This window comes from Leopardus geoffroyi, chromosome A3 (genome assembly GCF_018350155.1).
Source record: "Leopardus geoffroyi isolate Oge1 chromosome A3, O.geoffroyi_Oge1_pat1.0, whole genome shotgun sequence".
NCBI classification, from domain to species: domain Eukaryota; kingdom Metazoa; phylum Chordata; class Mammalia; order Carnivora; family Felidae; genus Leopardus; species Leopardus geoffroyi.
The window spans coordinates 139,885,416-139,905,988 of record NC_059336.1 but is presented as its reverse complement, the minus strand read 5'-3'; the positions used below and the strand labels follow the sequence as shown (position 1 = coordinate 139,905,988).

Here is a 20,573-nt window from a genome sequence, read left to right as displayed (position 1 = left end):
CCGGCCCCGCACTTTCTGGATTGCGCGTGTCCGAGACACGGCAACGGGTGGACGTGACCCTGCCGAAGCAATCGCCGCAATGTCAGTTCACGATGGGTGTTATTTTTATCACAAAAGATGGAGGACTGGACTGCATTGACTCTTCCATAAAACCGGAGGGTTTTTTAAATCTGCCGGTTCATCACCGGAGTTTAAAACCAGAAAATTCTTATTCCATTCGTATTTCTTCCCGTTGAGATCAACATGGCGTTTTGCATATTTCTAATCCTGGGATTTTCCCATTATCTCCTAAAGAGAGGGAGTGCTTGTAGCCTGAGAGACCTAGCTTTTTCTCGTGTTTCAGGGTTTTGTGTACATCGTTTTATTTTACCGTCATCCCTGTACACGTGACACGTTGCATTTCTCTAATTGTAAGTTTATGCTTGTGGCTTAAATTAACGTGGTTGGGAAGGTCCGCATGAAGAGAACATTTTAATAAATTTATATCGTATTCGCTACCTCGAGTCCCGGCAAATTTGCGGCTGGCACGTACTTCAGTGGATTCTGTGTCCTCGTGTTACTATTTGGGACTTTAAGATTCAGAGCGACTGAGCTAAGCTCCTGGAGGTAGTCACGGGGTCGGGGCAGTGTCTCAGCTGCTCCTCTGTGAGGGTGTGACCCGGGGACGCTCTCGGACACACGGATCCCCGGTTCTGGGGGTGCTGCCAAGCTGGCGTGAGGGGAGGCTCCCGGCCCCTGGGGCTGGCGTCGGCCCACCTGCCACGACCTGGCTGCATCTGCGTGAGACCTCAGGAGGCAGTCCCGGGGCCCAGAGGTCAGAGGACAGCTGACTTTCTCCCCTGCTTGGAGCAGGAGTGCTGGAAAGTCACGTCCTTCATGAGTGAACTTGAAACCACCATAAAGTCATGTCCTTCATGAATGAACTTGAAACCACTGTAAGCAACAGATGGCAGAAATAAAACAGACGTTGACCTTTGGGGACCTCAGGCTCGGCAACGACCGAGTTTGTAGCATGCCTCCGGCACAGGAGGCTACGGAGGTGGGACAGGACAAGGCACGAAAAGTGACCCAGCAGACCTGAGTAGAGGGGCTGTCTTGAGATAAAGATGAAAACACACCCGGCATTGGAATCTCCGTGCACCAGCTAAACAACGTTATTAGACACAAAACCCAGGCTATGAGACCGAAAGACGTCACGGGAGTGGGGGGAGCTGGGGGCGAGGGGGTGGGTAGTGAACTTGTTAAAGTCATTTTCAAAAATTAAGTTTATTTCTCATGTAACAAGTGCTGTGAGGAATATCAACAAACTGATATTTTAGTTTGGAATAAAGAATTAAACTTGTATTAAACTCCCCAAGATGGATGAATTTGTTATCATGACGCCTGCCAAAGTCCTGGCTATGTCTGATAAATTCTTTACTCAATGCCCACAATTCTATCATTGCTCGTTTGTGATAAAATAAATGCATTATTACTGCTTTTATCCACCTACATTTATATCCTTTCTGTGGTTCCCTTTTGCTTTCAATTCTCTGGGTCCATAAATCTGCAGTAGGTAAATGTCAAAACATAGTTTGGAATTAATGATAAAGCAGAATATTTTCTGAAGGTCCTTATCTCTTATGTTTGTGAAAAGTGCAGCTGGCTCCGGTTGGAAAAGAGTTTATTGAAGCGTTACCTTAGATTCCAAACTTGGTCCTCCCAAGTCTCTTCACATCTGAATGAATTCGTAATTCATTGCTCTGGGAAGTGAGCACACCCCAACCCTGAAGAGAAACATGGTTAAGGGGAGAACGTGGCTCGATGGATGAGGTACTGGCCCCACGGTTGTGCACTGAGCGAGCTCATCAGAGAGGACTGCTTTGGTTGAATTAGAAAGTGCCTTTTGAGAGCACTAGTTTCCGTCTACACATCTGCTGAGAGAAGGGCTTTCGAAACTTGTGTCTGTGGCCTGGCTGTGAGTTCGTGAAGCATCAGGACACAGGAGGGGCCTTAGCTGGGTTGCTGTGTGGACGTTTTCAGCTAAAAGCTGTGCAAGTTGTATTTTCTATTCGTTTTAACTATCCACTAACTTTTACAAATCTTGTTTTGAAAAACAAAATTGTTAAATACGACAATGCTACATTCGTGTTAGAACCTAGGTAGTTACGTGATCTTCAATTGTGAGAACACAGGTTGGCTGAACCTTCTCCCGGCTTTGAATGCGAGATTCTTACAAGCTCCAGCAAGGGAGTTTAGAAGAGCAGAAAGAAGAGGTTTTTCTTTTTTTTTTTTTTTTAATTTTTTTTTTCAACGTTTATTTATTTTTGGGACAGAGAGAGACAGAGCATGAACGGGGGAGGGGCAGAGAGAGAGGGAGACACAGAATCGGAAACAGGCTCCAGGCTCTGAGCCATCAGCCCAGAGCCTGACGCGGGGCTCGAACTCCCGGACCGCGAGATCGTGACCTGGCTGAAGTCGGACGCTTAACCGACTGCGCCACCCAGGCGCCCCAAGAAGAGGTTTTTCATGACGAGACTTGACATCCTGATGTTTCTGTGGCACTTGCTGGTTTCCCGTAATTCTCTCCACTGGCTGTCTTCGCAGGCCCAGGCTGCCCACGCAGAACCATGCAGATGGTCCGGTGCCCTCTTCCCACCGCGCCCTCCACAGGCTTTCCTCTGAGCACATGCAGAGAGGGCTCTGGGGTCCCCCCTCTTCCTGCTCCTGTGGGGACAGCAGTCCCATGGTCTGGGGCCCAGCCTGTGACCCCTCCAACCTCACTCTACCTCCAAATGTAGTCACACAGGGATGGGACTTCCACGTAGGGACTTGAGGGGAACAGTTCAGCCCACAGCAACTTTCTGTGTGGGACACACAGTATCATCCTCGCTTTCCAGACACAGAAACTCAATTTCTCAGAGGGTTAAGTGACCAGGGCGCATTTGCTCCAAAAGGAAATTTTAGCAGATTGCGTAGAGCAAATACTTGAATAAATAGTGTTCTGGATTAATAACAGATAACAGTCTCTTCAAGTTCTCCTGAACAAACGGTAAAGAGGCTCATTGCATAAATTTTTTCTGCTTCCACCTGTTGGGACTATTAGTCCAGATTTTTGGTGTGCATTAACCCGTTTTGCCTCAGGTGATCATTTTCTGAAGTTTTATTCGAAGTTTCCTCCTGAGATCGATGTGTGAATAAAATGACTGATTTACAGTGCCATTTGGCAAAGTCTGTCGCAACAGAAACACCCTTGGCACTTTTCCAAACATATTTTCTCTAAAATATATCCGCTTGCTCTCCGTGAGGTTCAAATGCTCGCATTAATGGCGAAAGTTGGAAAACACGATTGAATGTTTGACAAATTCCGTGCGGTGGAGATGCTGGCTGGTGTGGAATCACATGACCCTATTTTCTGGGCTTTGGTTAGAATATTCCCCTCAGAGGCACGCTGGGTGTCGTCACACATGCGGCAGGGACTCAGGCTGAATGATGAGGCAGCCGGTAACTGTCCCCTCCGCCTTTCCCGCTGAGTCGCTGGCTGACTCCAGACTTTGCACACGGAAGACCCCCACGCACCGTGGGATTTACGTCCCGAGTGTGTCTGCCCTTCGCAGGGATGAGACATGCTCCCAGCGTTCAGCTAAGTACTTGGAAAGGCCTGGAAGGAGCCCCCGCGAGTCTGTCAACGGGCGTGAGCTGGGCCTGCTCTTTACCGTCACCCCCTCGCGGGCAGTGCGGGACACGGAGACAGTGCGATCCATTACCCTGAAGCCAGCGTCCCCGACCCGCGGCTCTCTCTCCGCGTGTGATGATACAAACGGCCACCAGCTGAAGATGCTGCAGCCACAGGACACTCAGAACACAGTGTTGCCGTTAATATCCACACGGGTAACGGATTCCCACGCGTGCGCTAAAGGAGGTACGTTGGCTCTGGTTTCTTATGATGAATTCACTCCTGAGAATGGAGTCACTCTTGGATTTTACACGTTGTGCAAGAGACACATTGTAAACACTGGCTTCCCCCTCGGCCCTGCAGTCCCTGTGGCCCATTGCTGGCGGCTGGCATGCCCTGGGCTTGGGCAGGAGCCCACATGGCCCCCCTGATGGCCTGTCCCTGCTCACGGCTCTCCACGGCCCCCTGACGGCTTGTCCCTGCTCATGGCACTCCGCGAGCACACGCCTGATGGCCTGTCCCTGCTCACGGCTCTCCACGGCCCCCTGACGGCCTGTCCCTGATCATGGCGCTCCGCGAGCACACTCCTGATGGCCTGTCCCTGCTCACGGCTCTCCACGGCCCCCTGACGGCCTGTCCCTGATCATGGCGCTCCGCGAGCACACTCCTGATGGCCTGTCCCTGCTCACGGCTCTCCACGGCCCCCTGACGGCCTGTCCCTTATCATGGCACTCCGCGAGCACACTCCTGATCGCCTGTCCCTGCTCACGGTGCTCTGCGTTTGGTGTGAAAGCATCTATGCTTCTGCTTCCAGAGCAGAGAACGTGGGTCGTTGCCGTTGTTCCCACGGGATCTTTCTGAGCCACAGATGCGCCTGGCCCACCCCTTCCTCCCACCCCAGGCCCCTGTCTTCCACCCTCAGATCTGGTGCAGTTGGTTAAACGATTGGTCAGTTTAGACCAAGCAGAACAGGAGCTGGGGATTGAACGTGTATGCGGTTTGGAGGCCTTGCTGGTTCCGGGCACCGCTGCACTTCCAGCTCGTTGCCACCCCTGGCGCCTTCACGCGTGGTTGGGCCCCGTGGGCCAAGGACCGGGAGATGGTGATCGATCATTCAGGGGTCAGCTCTGACTACCTGAGAACGGGCCTGGGCCTGAAGGTGGTTGTGCCAGGTGGAGAGGCAGCAGGGGAGGGAGCCAGGCTGGGGACTGGTGGGAAGAACGGATTCGAAGATAGGTTGAGATCGGGAGAGCACGGCCATTTCCTGGGGCCTGTGATCCTTGAGAAAGATCTGGAAGATCGGCCAGCTTGCAGGAATTCACCTTGGGTTTAAATAACGGCCGTAATAGGGCCTGGATCTTGTGTGTCTGTTTTTAATCCAGGTCTCTGCTCCTCAAGGTAACACTACAGACAGGAAGTGAACGTGTGTCACTCTGCAGGTGTATTTTAAAGAGTTACTTAAATTTAAATGAACATATGTCTGCATTTTGCATTCACTCTCTGATCATGCATTTCAACCTAAACTTGCTTTGTTTTCTAAAATCTTTTAAAGCACAGAACCGTGACGCTGCGCAGACAGCCCGTTGGCGGCTTGGGCCTGAGCGTAAAGGTAGGAACGCATTCCTCCCTCGCGACCTTCTTTCTGAGCGCGCGTCTTTGCTGATTGTGACGGAACCTTCTCTCTGCCTGTCTTCCAGGGAGGCGCCGAGCACAGGGTCCCTGTCGTCATATCAAAGATATTCAGAGGCCACGCAGGTAACGCGGCCAGGACATGTATGCCCACGGCAGTTTGTGAGATAATGTGTTATTGGAAACGATAAAAATAAGCACCTGTTTGTGTGCTGGGTTGTTTAGCGGCCGTTTTGTTTTGTTGTTGCCCCTACGTTACCCCTGACACGGCTCTGCCTTTTTCATGTCCTCCGAGGCCGCAAGCCCTTAAGAGAGACACTGATTCCCCTGTGGCCATCAGGGCAGCCTCTGGAGACACGTTCAGGGCCAGACCACAGGGTCTTCTCAGCAGTGTGATGCCCGAGGACACACGGTCCTGGCGTCGGCAGTCATGATGCTCGTGGAGGTCTGTGACAAAAATCGCGTCCCGCCCTCTGGGAGCAGCTTGGTGGGGAGGCCGGGATGGCCGTCGGGGACGCGGTTGGACGGTGTCAGGCTTGGAGGGGGATGGTCGCCCCGCAGCTGCCGCTGACTCAGGTCACCGGGCGCGGGAGTGGGAGTGGATGTGCGGTTTGCGGCCTCGCCGTCCAGCGCTGAACGGTGGGAGATGGTTGTAGTAGAGTCACGTAGTTAGATGGCAGGGACTAGTCCGGCGTCCCAGCTGCCTCCACTCTGCCTGTGGGTGCCGGTCCCCCTGAGGCTCAGGGGCTGTTTGTCCCCCTGCTGGAGGAGGAGGGGAGGCAGCGACCCACGTGGGGGAAGGGGTCCGAGGCGGTGAAGCCAGAGCAGGGGTGAGTCGCCCACGCAGACTGGGCTCTTGAACAGTGGAAACGTGTTCCCTCCTTCTCCCCAGCTGCAGCCCAGCCCCGTGTCAGAGCACGTGGCGGCCCAGTGGTGGTGGGAGAGGCGGCCTCGGCCTGGGACCCCACCACCGCGTGCTCCGCAGGTGCGTGTGCGCGGGGGCTGTGGCGTGGACCTGTGGCTGGAGTCCATGTCCACACGGAATGTGAATTCCCCACAACAACCTTGACTCATTCATGCAGAGAAGAGAGATTTTAACCACACATTTGCATCTGCAAAAAGACCATTTCCACCCAAAGGACATTGAGTCATCGGCTCAACAACAGTGTTACATTTCTCCCCTTGTTGAGCAAGGTTACAACAGGTGGGTAGTGTTTCATCAGGACCGAGGCTGAGACTCAGGGCATTCGAGGAGACCAGCTTGTGAATTGTGGCCAGTGCGTGGCTCTCCTGCATACACCTTCCTAACATGAGGATTTCGGTCCTGTAGGAAGTGTGGTTTTTTAAAGCTTATTTTTTTTTCAACGTTTATTTATTTTTGGGACAGAGAGAGACAGAGCATGAACGGGGGAGGGGCAGAGAGAGAGGGAGACACAGAATCGGAAGCAGGCTCCAGGCTCTGAGCCATCAGCCCGGAGCCTGACGCGGGGCTCGAACTCACGGACCGCGAGATCGTGACCTGGCTGAAGTCGGACGCTTAACTGACTGCGCCACCCAGGCGCCCCAGGAAGTGTGGTTTTGATGAAATCTGTAGGTAGCAGGAGAGCTGCACTGGTCTCTGCATCACATGGGTCACTCTTGTTGACGTTTTCAAAGATTTCAAAACCGTCGTCCCTCCAGACTGGAGCGTTCCTGTTGTACTTCTGGTGATACTGTGGAGCCCAGATGCTTCCAGAACCTAGTGCATCTGTGCAAGGGACTGTCCCTACCTGGACTGGGCCATCTGTCTGGTTCCTTCTGTGCCATGTGGCACACGGGGTGGGCTGATTGGTGATGGAAGGAGGACAGCTCGATGTGTTTCTGTGATGTTGCAAACACCCCGTCTTTTCTACTAGTGTAGGTTTTCATTTGTGGATATGAGTGTGTCAGAGGAGAGGAAGTAGGATTAACCAGCAGATAAAAATCAGAAAAACCTTTTATGCTTAAATTAGAGGGAAAACCTCCATTCTCTGTGGAGGGACAAACAGGTGAAGGCCATGTGCAGAGAGCGCCACCGTGAATCGAGGCTGCAGTTTTGAGAAAGGTGGCGGTCACCCCAGTCCTCCCATCTCTGAGCCGGGGCCCCCGAGGCAGCTGAGCCAGTAGATTCCCCCACTTCCTACTGGTCCTGCAGCCAGAATGTGCGGGTGCCTCCTGAGCAGAGTCCCTGCAGGGGTCAAAGAAGCTTCCTGTCTTCTCAGGCTGCCTCCATCCTGGCATCGGTGGCCGGTGAGCTGAGAGCCAGGGCCCTGTCCCCATCCATTGGGTCACCTGTCCCTGCACTCCATCAGTGTGGTCCTGCCTCAGTCGGCCTCAGTAGCTCAGGCCTCTTCTCAGACACGAAGACGGTCGCCCCCACCCTACTGCTGTCGGCCTGCGTTCCAGACCTGTTGCTTCCCTTTTCACCGAGTGCATATCCCACACCCTGAGCTCTTTGTAAAGTCTGCATAAGTGCTCAACCGACTGTGAGCTTTTAGAGACCCAGGCTCGGTGTCACGCCACTCACCTCATAGAGTATGGCACAGGACTATTGTTTTACGGGCAGGGACGCCCTTGGCTGCTGGAAATCTGCGCCCAGCTGCCGTGTGCCTCTGGTGTCGGGTGAAAGTGTGGGGCCCCGTGTGCTGGAGCCCCGGGTCCAGGCGACCTGGAGACGCACATGGCAGCCAGCACACCCCTGAACTGGTTCCCAGTCCGGCAGTCAAGTCAGGATTGGCTCCTGGAGACGGGAGACTCCAGGTGAGTGGTGGGAAAGGGGACACTGACTGGCCCTGGTGAGACGGCCGCACCCCCACATGGCCTGGGTACCTCCCTGATGTGGCAGGTGTCACTTGCCCACAAGGAAGGCCTAGATGTTGAGGGATCGTCTGCAGCCTCAGTCCCACTGGGAACGTGATGTGCACCTGGCTTCACGTTCAGGAGCGAGGCGGCTATAAGCTGTAAGGTCAAAGGGGAATGTCAGCTCAGGCTGTCGTTCATCTGTGCATTTGTGCAGCCACGTTCAACAAATCATGTCTTCGGAAGAGTCTCTGTTCTGGGCGTTCAGCGGTGATGAGCCCGCCATCACATCAAAATCGTCAGGCAACAAGATGAATAAGGTATGTTCAGGCCGCGGCCATAGGTTCCGCTGTGTAGGAAACGAGGCCGTGTGATGACGGACGTGAGGGAGGGTTTTGTGCGACGTGGTCTGAGAAAGTCCTCCCGCGGGTGATGTTCAGCAGATATTGGCGAGAAACGGAAGAGTGTAGCCCGGGTCGCCTCGGTGGGAGCGTGGTGCACGTGGAGAGGAGGAGACATGGTGGTCGTCAGGCCGGAAGAGGCGGAGACAGTGGTCGTCAGGCCGGAAGAGGTGGAGACAGAGGCGTCGTTTTGCTGGAAGAGGCAGAGACAGACACGCCGGAAGAGGCAGGTGGCCGGGTGTTTGGGGTCTGAAGTCCAAGGAAGGAGCTTGGGTTGTATTTACCAGCGAGAAGGTGGTTTGCGGACTTTCCAAACGCAGCATTATAACGTCTGTTCACGTTAAAGACCCACCACCCGGCTGCTGCAGGAAGTGAGCAGGAGGGACCGCGCTCTCGGACGTCTTGGTGAACGTGGGGGCGGCCGCCAGCCTCTCAGGTGCTTTGAAGGGGAGCCCAGGCGCGATTTTACAGAGACACCACGGGGACTCCTGCTGGAGTCTCTGTATCTTTAGCTTCAGCAGCATCTGACGGCATTTGGTAACATGATACAGCAGACACGGGGATCAGCAGATGCTGGAAATGTCGGTGGGGGTGGGGATCCACGCCCCGTGGCAGGTGCATGCTTAAGGGTGCTCGGAACGGGTCGGGGAATTAGAACAAAAGAAGCATTTGAATTAGGGTGATTTTCTAAGAACTTAACCTCCATGGGGAGGAGCGGCTGGCTCCTTTATTTCTTCGGGAAGAGCTTTCCCACCTCCTGCGAGCGCATGAAGTCCCTCTGGGGCTCAGGACGCACCCAGAGGCTCTCCCCGCACACCTCGGTGCCCAGGCCTCCTGGGAGGGACCCCGGCAGACCGCGGTGCCCCGCGGCCTCCAGCCAGGCTGAGGCTCTGAGCTCAGAGGCCCGGTGAGCCCATGATGTCTGCTCACATCATGAGGAAAAGGTCCAAGTGTTTATTTTGCTTGGGGATATTTGTTAATACTATATACCTAGTAAGTAAAGTCTTAAAAATGTCTTTCCTTGGACATTTAACATTCCTTCAATTCCCGAAGCCCTTCAAGTTATTATTAGAAATTTCTGTTTGGTAACTTCAGACCTCGTGAACAGGGGCAGCTCACTTGGCTTGTAGGATCACAGGCTCTCGCTCACTCTCGGGGACCTGCTGCTACATTGAGCTCCCCCTCGCTTCAGGGGGCAGTGAAGACACACCTGCTTCCTGCCCTCCTGGAGTGTGCCTCATGCTGGGGAAGCCAGGTCACCCACAGGGACACACATAAATAATGGCAGGAGCGGATCGTACTGCAAAGAAAAATATGAATTTTACTTAATGCTTTCTGTGTCTGGGCATTCAGCACCCTGTCAGAGGGACTCTCGTGACCACCCTCGTGGTGCAGTGAGAACGCTGAGGCACAAGTACACTAAAAAGATTGTCCAGAGGGGGCGCCTGGGTGGCGCAGTCGGTTAGGCGTCCGACTTCAGCCAGGTCACGATCTCGCGGTCCGTGAGTTCGAGCCCCGCGTCAGGCTCTGGGCTGATGGCTCAGAGCCTGTTGCCTGTTTCCGATTCTGTGTCTCCCTCTCTCTCTGCCCCTCCCCCGTTCATGCTCTGTCTCTCTATCTGTCCCAAAAATAAATAAACGTTGAAAAAAAAAATTAAAAAAAAAAAAGATTGTCCAGAGACACACGGCTGGCAAACGGAAAAGCCAGGGTGTGGCCCACGTGGTGAGTCTCTGAGGTCGTCGTGAGAAATTGCCCTGAAAATCCGTGGATTCACATCCAGGTAGGGATGTCTTTGGCTGTGAAATAGCCTAAATGTCCAGTGGCCTGAAGGGATAGGGTCTGCTTTTCTGACTCAACAAGAAGCCAGCGGTCCAGGCCCCGGCATCTCCCCGTCCTTCCACGGAGCCGTCCCTACCAACTTGGGCTTCGCCTCATTACCTGTTCCACGTTGACAGAAGGGCTGCCTTTCAAGGCAGTAACCCTCTTTCCAGGTGGGGCAGAAGAGAGTTGGAGAAGGCCACCTCCAGGAAGGGCCGTCTTTTCCTGCAAGAAGAATGCTTTCTGGCATCGTCCCCACCCACTAACTGGGACTGCACCCAAGTCCCCCTCGGAAAGGCCGAGGGAATGAGCTTAAGGCATGTCTTTTGGCCAGCTCTCTTCAGCCCGAGTTCAGGGGAGCGCAGGGCCTCCTCTCACCAGAAGGAGACACCGGGCTCTCGGAAGCAGTGTGAGCACGTGCTCCTGTCGTGGGGGAGGTGACTCGGGGCTGGGCAAGTATGGGGGGGGGGGCGCTTGCATTTTGTCAACAACGGTGCTTCAGCAGCTTCCTTTCCCTGGACACAAAGGGCCTCGTATGTACATTAGCTCTGCTCTTTCAAACCTTGATGAATCCTTCTTTTGGGCCACACCGTTGGGCTCTTTTCCTTGGACCCTTTCCAGCTATATCCCACTTTCTCGTGCTGCTTTTCTTGTGTTCTTCTGCTGATGAAGCTCGTAGCTGGCTTCCAGCCTGTGTGTTTGCGTCTGCGCCAAGAGTGGAATCCGTAGCTGCCGAAGAGCCCTTTCCTGCTGGCACATGAGGTCTGGGGGCAGGGATGTTCAAGGAAGTGGAGACAAGGAGAGCAGGTAGGGCAGCTGTCGGGCCTCTTACAGGTGAGCTAGAAGACACTTCCTTCTAGAGGCTCCGGATTCGCACGGAAATGTTCCCTAATTTACTGTATTACATTTCACGCACAAATTTCCTAAAATACGTGGTTTTAACTACAACTGTGACTTATGACTCCATTTGTTAATAATTAACAAGCCACAAGTGGTTACCAACTGGAAAAAAAAATCTTAGAAATAACGTAGTAGAGTTTTCCTTCCTTAAGTGACAAAACGCCAGCATCTCATAGCAGTTAAACTTCTGGTTAGTGATGACTAACTAGTGAGTACGTGTTCCTTAAGTCTCTTGTGATTTCAGTGTCTGAAACTGATGTTGAAGAAACGTCTCAAACTTAAACAGAAAGCGCCCATACACTTGTGGCCTTTTATTTACTTATTATTTAATGATCACACAAAGGAATACAGGGGTCAGTGGAAATAGTGAAGAACCCTAGACCCAGGACACTAGGGTCCAGTGCCACCCTTCTGCAGATCCGCGTATGCCCCTCCCCTCTGTCCGGTCCTCCTGCCCTTTCCTTACAACTTTCTGTATTTCCTAAATGCATCCTGGGTGCTGGTTCCTTTCCAGACCCTGAGACATGGAGGTGTGGAACACAGGACCTCAGCCTGGAGGAAAACTAGATCGGTACTTGAGTACATACATGGGAGTTGCACTGTTTGTGTGCGTACACGTGTATGCATATGTGTGAGCCTGTTCTGTGTAGAGTTACAGATACGTGCACGTGCGCATACACAGAACGCGGACATAACCAACAAGAGATCAAGCTTCATAAGCTGAAGGGAACTAACCACCTCGGAAGGTGTGGCTTAGAGCAGATCCGCGGTTGCCAGTTAACACTCAGGGTCAGCTGTGCTCGGCCCGTCTGGAGGATGTGAGCAAACTGCACGACTCTGGGGCTCCGTGGGTGGTGGGCGTAGGGTGACCTTTGAGGAGAGCTGGCCCCGGAGACTCGAAGCGTAACCTGAGGAGGTCATTCGTCCTGGTTGGGCTTTGCTCTCCTTGCCGTGAAGTGATCAACGTGGAGTTCTGGCCCGGCACCAGAAGTCGGGCCTCCGCAGCAGGTGCGCTAAGATTTCACAGGACAGGCGGGGAAGCTGGACCAGCCGGGTCCCCGGGTTACCCCAGAGGCCACCAGGGGCACCACAGACCCTCTGCCAGTGGGTGCGGTGAGGGACGTTCACTCTTTTCTTGAGGAGAGCAGCACATCCCGTGGGAGCCGCAGGCTGACCAGCGGCCTCTGCCGCGTGCGGTGCTGATGGGCCCGACCCTGGGTTCTCGAGTCCAGGGCTGCAGAGAGGGCATCGCAGTCTCGTGCAGCCCAAGCTGCCCCGTTGATCCCGCCAGTGAGGAGAGAGGTATTTAGTAGGCGAGGGTATCTTCCTAGTTTGCGCCCACACCTGGTAGGTAAAAGACGCCGCACAGAAATTGCTCAGAACTGGGGCTGGGGGGTGGGGGGGGATGTTTGGTTTTCCTCTAGCAGCATAGAGGAGGTGTGTCATGTGGAGTTGTGTTGTGTCGTGTGTGTGCTCTGAGCTGAGCTAGCCTGTTGTGCGGGGACGCAGTTCTGCCTGAGATCAGTCTCAGGGGTGCGCTCCTGTGTGTCTACTCCCTGGCGGTGTTGAGTGCACCTCCCCAGGCCCACCTGTCCACACCTGCTCACACCTGCCCAGGATGCAGAAGTGTGGGCCCCTCAGGGTGGCTGAGTGATGTCATCACCCAGAATTCCACTTAAAAACCTGAACCAGTGGGGCACCTGGGTGGCTCAGTCGGTTGAGCTTCCGACTTCGGCTCAGGTCATGATCTCACAGTCTGTGAGTTCGAGCCCCGCGTCGGGCTCTGTGCTGACAGCTTGGAGCCTGGAGCCTGCTTTGGGTTCTGTGTCTGCCCCTCCCCCACTCATGCTCTGTCTCTCAAATAAATAAAAAAATAAATAAATAAATAAAAATAAAAAACCTGAACCAGCCGTAGGCGGCAGGACGCAGAGAGATGTCACAGAGCCAGCAAGGAGTTCTGCGTGGGTGGGGTGTTCACGCTGAGCATGCAGGTGTGGTGAGTGTGGCTGCATCCTTTGAACTTGATGCTTAATTCTCTGTGTGGCGCTTCTGTGTCCTTGCCCAGGAGTATCCAGTGACCCTGTCCGGTCACAGAGCCGTCAACGCCGGGCAGAAATTCAGCCCTTTGCGTGTTGCTGGCCTTGGTCACCCACTGACCCCGTGCATCGTGCCTCAGCCTCGTTGCCACGGCAGCTCCGGGCTTCCCCCACCCTTCTTGGGGTGCAGACCCCACCCCCTCGCCTGCCGGCGCCTCAGACGCTCTGTCGCAGACGCGCCAGCGCCACCGTGGTTGTGCGTGTGTGGAGTCACAGGCCCTGAGAACATTTACGCTTTTGGAAAAGCGAAAGCAGCGTGGCTCCCCGGTTCGTCCTGTGCCGGATTAAGGGGGAGAAGAGCGTCTCCGCCGAGAACGACGTTCACAAGGAGCCTCTCGATGTGGCGGAAATGAAGCGCGGAGCTTCGTGCCGCGTGCAGAGAGTGAGCACAGGGAGGCGCTGGACGGCTGGCAGCTGTCACCCCGACGGGCTCCTCCCGCTGCTGCGGCGCCGCCGCCCCCGCCCCCGCCCCGCTCGCCGGGCCTGTCCACCGAGGCCGCGCCCGGGGGCGGGGGCGGCCCCGTCGCAAACCTGGGCTGTCCCACATCTGGTTCTTCCGCCGCCGCCGGACGCGCTCGGAGACCCGGTCCGTTCCCGGCCGCGGTGCAAGTCCGGGTATCACGGCGACGTTGCGGTGGGCGTGTGGGCAGGCCCGGCCGGTGGCTGGTTTGAGGCCGGTGTTCAGGAGACACGTGGGCCCTCTCGAAACTACCCAGAAAATTTCAACAAGAGGGAGGGAAAGAGAGGAGCTCGTGCGTTAGGAAGGGCGAAAGGGATGAGAGCCAGGGTCTTTCACGCGAAACTTCCGTTGTTAAAAGCGAGTAAGCATCCTGGGCGAAATGTGGGTTCTCATAAGGCCCCGCTGAGTGTCAGACTGGGAGCAGACACGCCGTGCTATTCGTGCAGATGTTCGCACGTGACACAGGACGGCATTTCTGCAGCCACGTGTGGGGATTTCTCTGAGGGGAAGCAGAGGTGAGGCGGGGCCGCTGCCTGCCCAGCTCTCCAGCCTGCAGGGGCCGAGCTTCTGAAGCTGCGGCCTTGGCGTCCTTAGACCTCAGGGTGTCTGAGCTGCGTGGGTGCAGCTGTGGGTCCCCTGGGCCCCTGATTTCCAGCCTTCTCTAGAATTTTCACTTGCATCTGGCGTCTCACTGCCATGAGTATGTCATCACCGCATAGATTTGCGATTGATTTATTTTGACATCCGGGATATTTCATCAGTTTCGCTGATTGCATGTTAAAGCTTCCCCCTCCCCCCTCCCTGCTTCCGGTCGACGCTGACTCCTGAATCTGTAGCCGATGCTGAGCCCTTCGAGACCCCTGCCGTCTTCACGCCCAGGGAATGTGCGACAGGTGCCCGGGGAGCCGAGCGCCAGCCGCCTCAGGAAGCAGAGGGAAGAGTCTGAGCTCCATTCTTGTAGACGTGACTGATTCAGGGTGCCGCGGCCTTGCAGTGACGCCGCTCAGACCCAGGGCCCGTGTGCTGGGCTCCCGTCTCACTGCCCCTGAACCAGCAGAGGTGCCCGCGGGGCCCCCACCTTCTTGTCGGTTCCGTGGGGGAGCCCGCCTTCAGCATGTAGAACGAGGTCCAGACACGCAGGCCCGCGTGCCCACGGTGATAGCAGGTCAGCCCCTGACCCCTTCTGGGGGTCCGTGGATCTCGGTAGACCCCGCTCTGAGATGGGTTAGGCTGCACCCGACCGCAGTTGTGCGCTCACAACCTGAGACGCCCCTCCGGCTCGGGGCGGCTGAGTGCAGAGTGGGAGCAGAATTTCTCGCCACACTCGCCTCCCCCCTGTTCTTTCACCAGACCCCAGTCTACTTCCCGTGTCCAGAGAGCTGGCCCTATGGGGGAGGAGGCCCCGGGGCCAATCCTGGACCGAGTTAGGGGTGGAGGGAGTCGGATGAAGAGCGTTTCCATGCCTCTTCTTGTTTACTGGAAACCGATGAATGGCATGATTTTCAAGCTGTTGAAATAAACAGATCTTGAAACAGATAATATAAGTGGACTCATCCTCTGGGTGAGAAATGCTGAAGCTCTGCGGGACCCTGTCGCACCCTGCGGGGGCCCTGTCGCACCCCGTGGGACCCTGTCGCACCCTGAGGGCCCTGTCGCACCCTGGGGGACCCTGTCGCACCCTGCGGGGGCCTTGTCGCACCCTGTGGGGGCCCTGTCGCACCCTGCGGGGGCCTTGTCGCACCCTGGGGGACCCTGTCGCACCCCGGGGGACCCTGTCGCACCCTGAGGGCCCTGTCGCACCCCGGGGGACCCTGTCGCACCCTGAGGGCCCTGTCGCACCCCGGGGGACCCTGTCGCACCCTGAGGGCCCTGTCGCACCCTGGGGGACCCTGTCGCACCCTGCGGGGGCCTTGTCGCACCCTGTGGGGGCCCTGTCGCACCCTGCGGGGGCCTTGTCGCACCCTGGGGGACCCTGTTGCACCCTGCGGGGGCCCTGTCGCACCCCGGGGGACCCTGTCGCACCCCGGGGGACCCTGTCGCACCCTGAGGGCCCTGTCGCACCCCGGGGGACCCTGTCGCACCCTGCGGGGGCCTTGTCACACCCTGAGGGCCCTGTCGCACCCTGGGGGACCCTGTCGCACCCTGCGGGGGCCTTGTCACACCCTGAGGGCCCTGTCGCACCCCGGGGGACCCTGTCGCACCCTGCGGGGGCCTTGTCACACCCTGAGGGCCCTGTCGCACCCCGGGGGACCCTGTCGCACCCTGAGGGCCCTGTCGCACCCTGGGGGACCCTGTCGCACCCTGCGGGGGCCTTGTCGCACCCTGCGGGACCCTGTTGCACCCTGCGGGGCCCTGTCAAACTCTGGGGGCCCTGTCGCACCCCGTGGGACCCTGTCGCACCCTGCGGGGGCCTTGTCACACCCTGCGGGGGCCTTGTCGCACCCTGAGGGCCCTGTCGCACCCTGCGGGACCCTGTCGCACCCTGCGGGACCTTGTCGCACCCTGCGGGGGCCTTGTCGCACCCTGTGGGGGCCCTGTCGCACCCTGCGGGGGCCTTGTCGCACCCTGGGGGACCCTGTTGCACCCTGCGGGGGCCCTGTCGCACCCCGGGGGACCCTGTCGCACCCTGAGGGCCCTGTCGCACCCCGGGGGACCCTGTCGCACCCCGGGGGACCCTGTCGCACCCTGCAGGACCTTGTCGCACCCTGCGGGGGCCTTGTCGCACCCTGCGGGACCCTGTTGCACCCTGCGGGGCCCTGTCAAACTCTGGGGGCCCTGTCGCACCCCGTGGGACCCTGTCGCACCCCGCGGGACCTTGTCGCACCCTGCGGGACCTTGTCACACCCTGTGGGGGCCTTGTCGCACCCTGCGGGACCTTGTCACACCCTGTGGGGGCCTTGTCGCACCCTGCGGGACCTTGTCGCACCCTGTGGGGGCCTTGTCACACCCTGGGGGACCCTGTTGCACCCTGCGGGGGCCCTGTCGCACCCTGCAGGGGCCTTGTTGCACCCTGCGGGGGCCCTGTCGCACCCCGTGGGACCCTGTCGCACCCCGGGGGACCCTGTCGCACCCTGAGGGCCCTGTCGCACCCCGGGGGACCCTGTCGCACCCTGGGGGACCCTGTCGCACCCTGAGGGCCCTGTCGCACCGCGGGGGACCCTGTTGCACCCTGAGGGCCCTGTCGCACCCTGGGGGACCCTGTCGCACCCTGAGGGGGCCCTGTCGCACCCTGGGGGACCCTGTCGCACCCTGCGGGACCTTGTCGCACCCTGCGGGGGCCTTGTCGCACCCTGCGGGGGCCTTGTCACACCCTGCGGGACCCTGTTGCACCCTGCGGGGCCCTGTCGCACCCCGTGGGACCCTGTCGCACCCTGAGGGCTCTGTCGCACCGTGGGGGACCGTGTCACACCTTGTGGGACTGTGTCACATGCACCTTGTGGGACCCTGTTGCACCCTGCGCTTCCTGCAGAATTGCCAGGAATGGGGGGTGTTCTGGACAGGGGTTTATTTTCAGAAAATTAGATCCAAATTACTGAAGGTGATCAGTCTTCCCTGCGATTCTACAGTCACTTGGGGATTCTGCAGAGCCCGTGTGTGTGTGTGTGTGTGTGTGTGTGTGTGTGTGTGTGTGAGGGGGGGGGGATGGGGGCGGTATTTCTGAGACATCAGCGTGGGTTATACAGCAATCCAAGGTATCAAGGTTACTTTTAACAACTGCTGACACTGTCACTTTTTTGTTATTGGTTGTTCAATTTTAACAAATAGCTCTTATTATTGTCCTTTTTCTTTCTCATAAAAGTGAAGACAAGAATAGTTAAGTTTTAACAGCAGGTAATCGAGCAGAAGTCAGCATCAAAGGCCATAGTTTCTCTCCACAAAGGAGCAGTGACTTGGTGGCAATGTGGGCTTAGGAACAGACGGTCGGTGCCCGAGCAGGGATGGGGACACACACCGTGTTGAGGGAGCAGGAGCTAGACAGCATCTTCGGGGAGGCCTGACCACAGACTGAGCCACCACCAGAGGCCCTTTGTTGGTCCGTGTGGAGAGAGAGAGCTGAGAGGCGGTAGAAGGCTTCATGTGAGAGTACAGTGACAGGTGCACGGGGAGGAAGTCGTTCTGATCGTGAGAGACAGCCTGGCCCCAGTAGAGTCAAGGGGATGGCTCAGTTGTACGGCTGGTCCCACAGCTGGAGAGAGAGGTCCCACAGCTGCAGAGGGGCTGGTCCCAGGAATGGAAAGGGGGTGGTGGGAGCAAGGAGGTGGAGGGTTCAGGCATCTGTTCTGAGGGCTGAGAACCAGGAGTTCAGACGGGCCAGGTGGGGCTGGGAGTCAGTGGGTTTTAGGCACAGACACAGCAAAGACAGAGATCATACACGCACATGAAACGATTATATCTCCGTATGTAAATATATGTTAACATCTATTGAATAGATTTGTATAATTTCGCAAATAAAGACTTCACTGTTCAAACTTTTAAGACTTCACACCTGAATGTCTGGAACCAAGAAAGAAAAATTCAGATAAGGTTGAATTCCTTACTACCTGAGTTCACCTTTCATATAGATGCCATTTTTCCAGAGCGACTCGGGATGAGAGTATCATTCACTGAAATTCAGTGGAGGACAAGTATGTGCGAATCACGGAGGGAGGTGTTGAGAGGCTTAGCCCTGCTCTGAAGGATGCGGCATCCTGAAGTTCTGTCCCACCTGCAACATGGTGTTCAGGGCCTCACACACCGTGGCCGCTGGCCCCCGCAGCCCCCTCCTCGGTCCAGCTTGCCTCACCCCGTTCCACCCGACCGAGCCTGGAGGGACCCCTCGCTCACATGCTCTCCCTTTTACCGTTTGGCTGCAAGGGGAACTCTGGTGTCTGTGTTCTAGGTTTTCCGAGGCCCCCACTGCACCCACAAAGTTAAGTGTCCTGCACCTGGGGTTTTTCAAATGCCATGCACACCTCTCGTGCTGGGTCAGGGCTGTGTTTAGGTGGGGACTCTACTCTGCACATTTTACAAAGAATCTGTGTAGCCAGTAGTCAGGAATCCTTCTGTCGCCCTGTGTGGGTTTTCACCTGCTAGACTTTGAGCCCCTGAAGCCAGCATTGTCCTGTTCTCTTGCCCCCAGCTCAGAGCTGGAGGGGGTGCAGGAAGGAAGAAGGAGAGCGGGAGAGAGACCGGGAGACAGAGACAGGGACACTGGTCCCACCAGTGGGTCACGCGGCTTTTCTGGGCAAAGCTGCCGTGGGAGTGAGAACCCTGGTAGCTAGCCGAGATCAGTACCATTACGTTTAGTGATGTGGGCTGTATTTCATTTTCAACAAAGTTTAATATCGTTACAATGACCAGAAGTAATATTAACAACTCACCTTAAATACATACAGGGAGCGTGAAGAGAATTGCAATGTTTAAAGAATAGCGTACTCTCTGGCTTCCAGTATTTAACCAAAGACTTAAAAATTAAAACCGATCCGCATGAAGGCAGGAAAACGCAGCACCTTCTATTTGGGGCAGGCGCGTCAGTCTTCCTGGAAGCCGTCTCTGCGTCTGGGGACCGGAGCGGTAATGCGGACGGCACCTCGAGGCTCCGGTCTCCGCACGGTCTCTTTAATTAAAACCATCTGTGTAAATTTGTCCCCAAGAAAGAGTGGAAATGCTAAAGAGTTTCTGGGTTTCCTGCTTCATGGCCTGTGCCAACTTGATGAAAACCGGGAAGCCGACTTTCCATGAACGTGATGAACTTCTTTCCATATTAAAGGGCTCTTGTGTGTCTGGGGAGGAACTCCCTTAACGTGCTCAGCTTGATGGGCGTGACCTGCCTACCCCCTTGTGCTGGCACTTGCCACACCTGCACGGGCCCTCGCACGCGCACCCACACACCCCTGCACACCTGCACAGGCACCCACGCTCACACACATACTGCACACCACAGGCCCGCGCACACCCACGCACACTCACACTGCACACCCCTGCATGTCGCACACACAACACACACGTATGTGCCCCCTGCACACATTCCTACGTGTGTTCACCCCACACATGTGCACATACATCCCACACACATGCTCACTCACAGCCCACACGTGTGCACACATGTACCTATGTTCACCCACATGTATGTGTGCACACACGCACACACATGTGCACACACATAAGCCATTCCAGTTGCTGTGGACACTGAGCTTAAATGGGGCCCTAAAAAGAGCGATGACCTCAATTTTTCTTAACACTGTTGCCACTTTTGCAACCCTGCAGCTGACCAGACAGGGATGTTGTTCGTCGGAGACGCCGTCCTGCAGGTCAGTATTTTAAACTTGAGCCTCCGCCCTGTTGTTTATTTTAAAGTGACAGTAATCAGTGATCATCCTCACAATTTTCAGCTCTCAATTTGTTGTCTACTCAGGTTAACGGCATTAACGTAGAACACGCGACCCATGAGGAAGTGGTGAGTGTGCCTCGTTTCTTATTTGTGTTCTTCTGTCGTAACGATTTTTCTCTCTAAGTTGTATTTCACTGAGTGGGTTCCTAGACACAGAGCTCCAGAATTGGAAGGAAAGCTTAGAAAACTTAGTGAGGGTGCTCCCAGAGGACCTGCGTGAAAAGCCCAGCGTGGCAGCGAGGCACGTCCCGTACGCTGTGTGACGGGTCCTCACGGGCTGAACAGGGTGGAAGGAACTGCTCCTATTCCAACTGGGGGACTGAGTTCGGGGAGTGTGGACTCAGCCCCCGGGGCAGTGAGGACCGCTGGCTTGCTGGAGCATGCTGGTGTGTAACGTGGGCAGACCGGGCAGGATGTCCCGTGACAC

The 20,573-nt window shown here is 56.2% G+C and overlaps 1 protein-coding gene across 1 annotated transcript in view; it reads left to right on the top strand.

Annotated features, from left to right (window-relative positions):
• The window catches only part of SNTG2 (syntrophin gamma 2), a 184,813-nt gene that overhangs the window by 53,834 nt on the left and 110,406 nt on the right, over positions 1–20,573 (top strand). The window contains exons 3-6 of the mRNA XM_045447897.1: positions 5,208–5,264; positions 5,353–5,410; positions 20,023–20,066; positions 20,171–20,212. Of these exons, the coding sequence (XP_045303853.1) occupies positions 5,208–5,264; positions 5,353–5,410; positions 20,023–20,066; positions 20,171–20,212 (201 nt within the window). The remainder of the gene's footprint in view (positions 1–5,207; positions 5,265–5,352; positions 5,411–20,022; positions 20,067–20,170; positions 20,213–20,573) is intronic.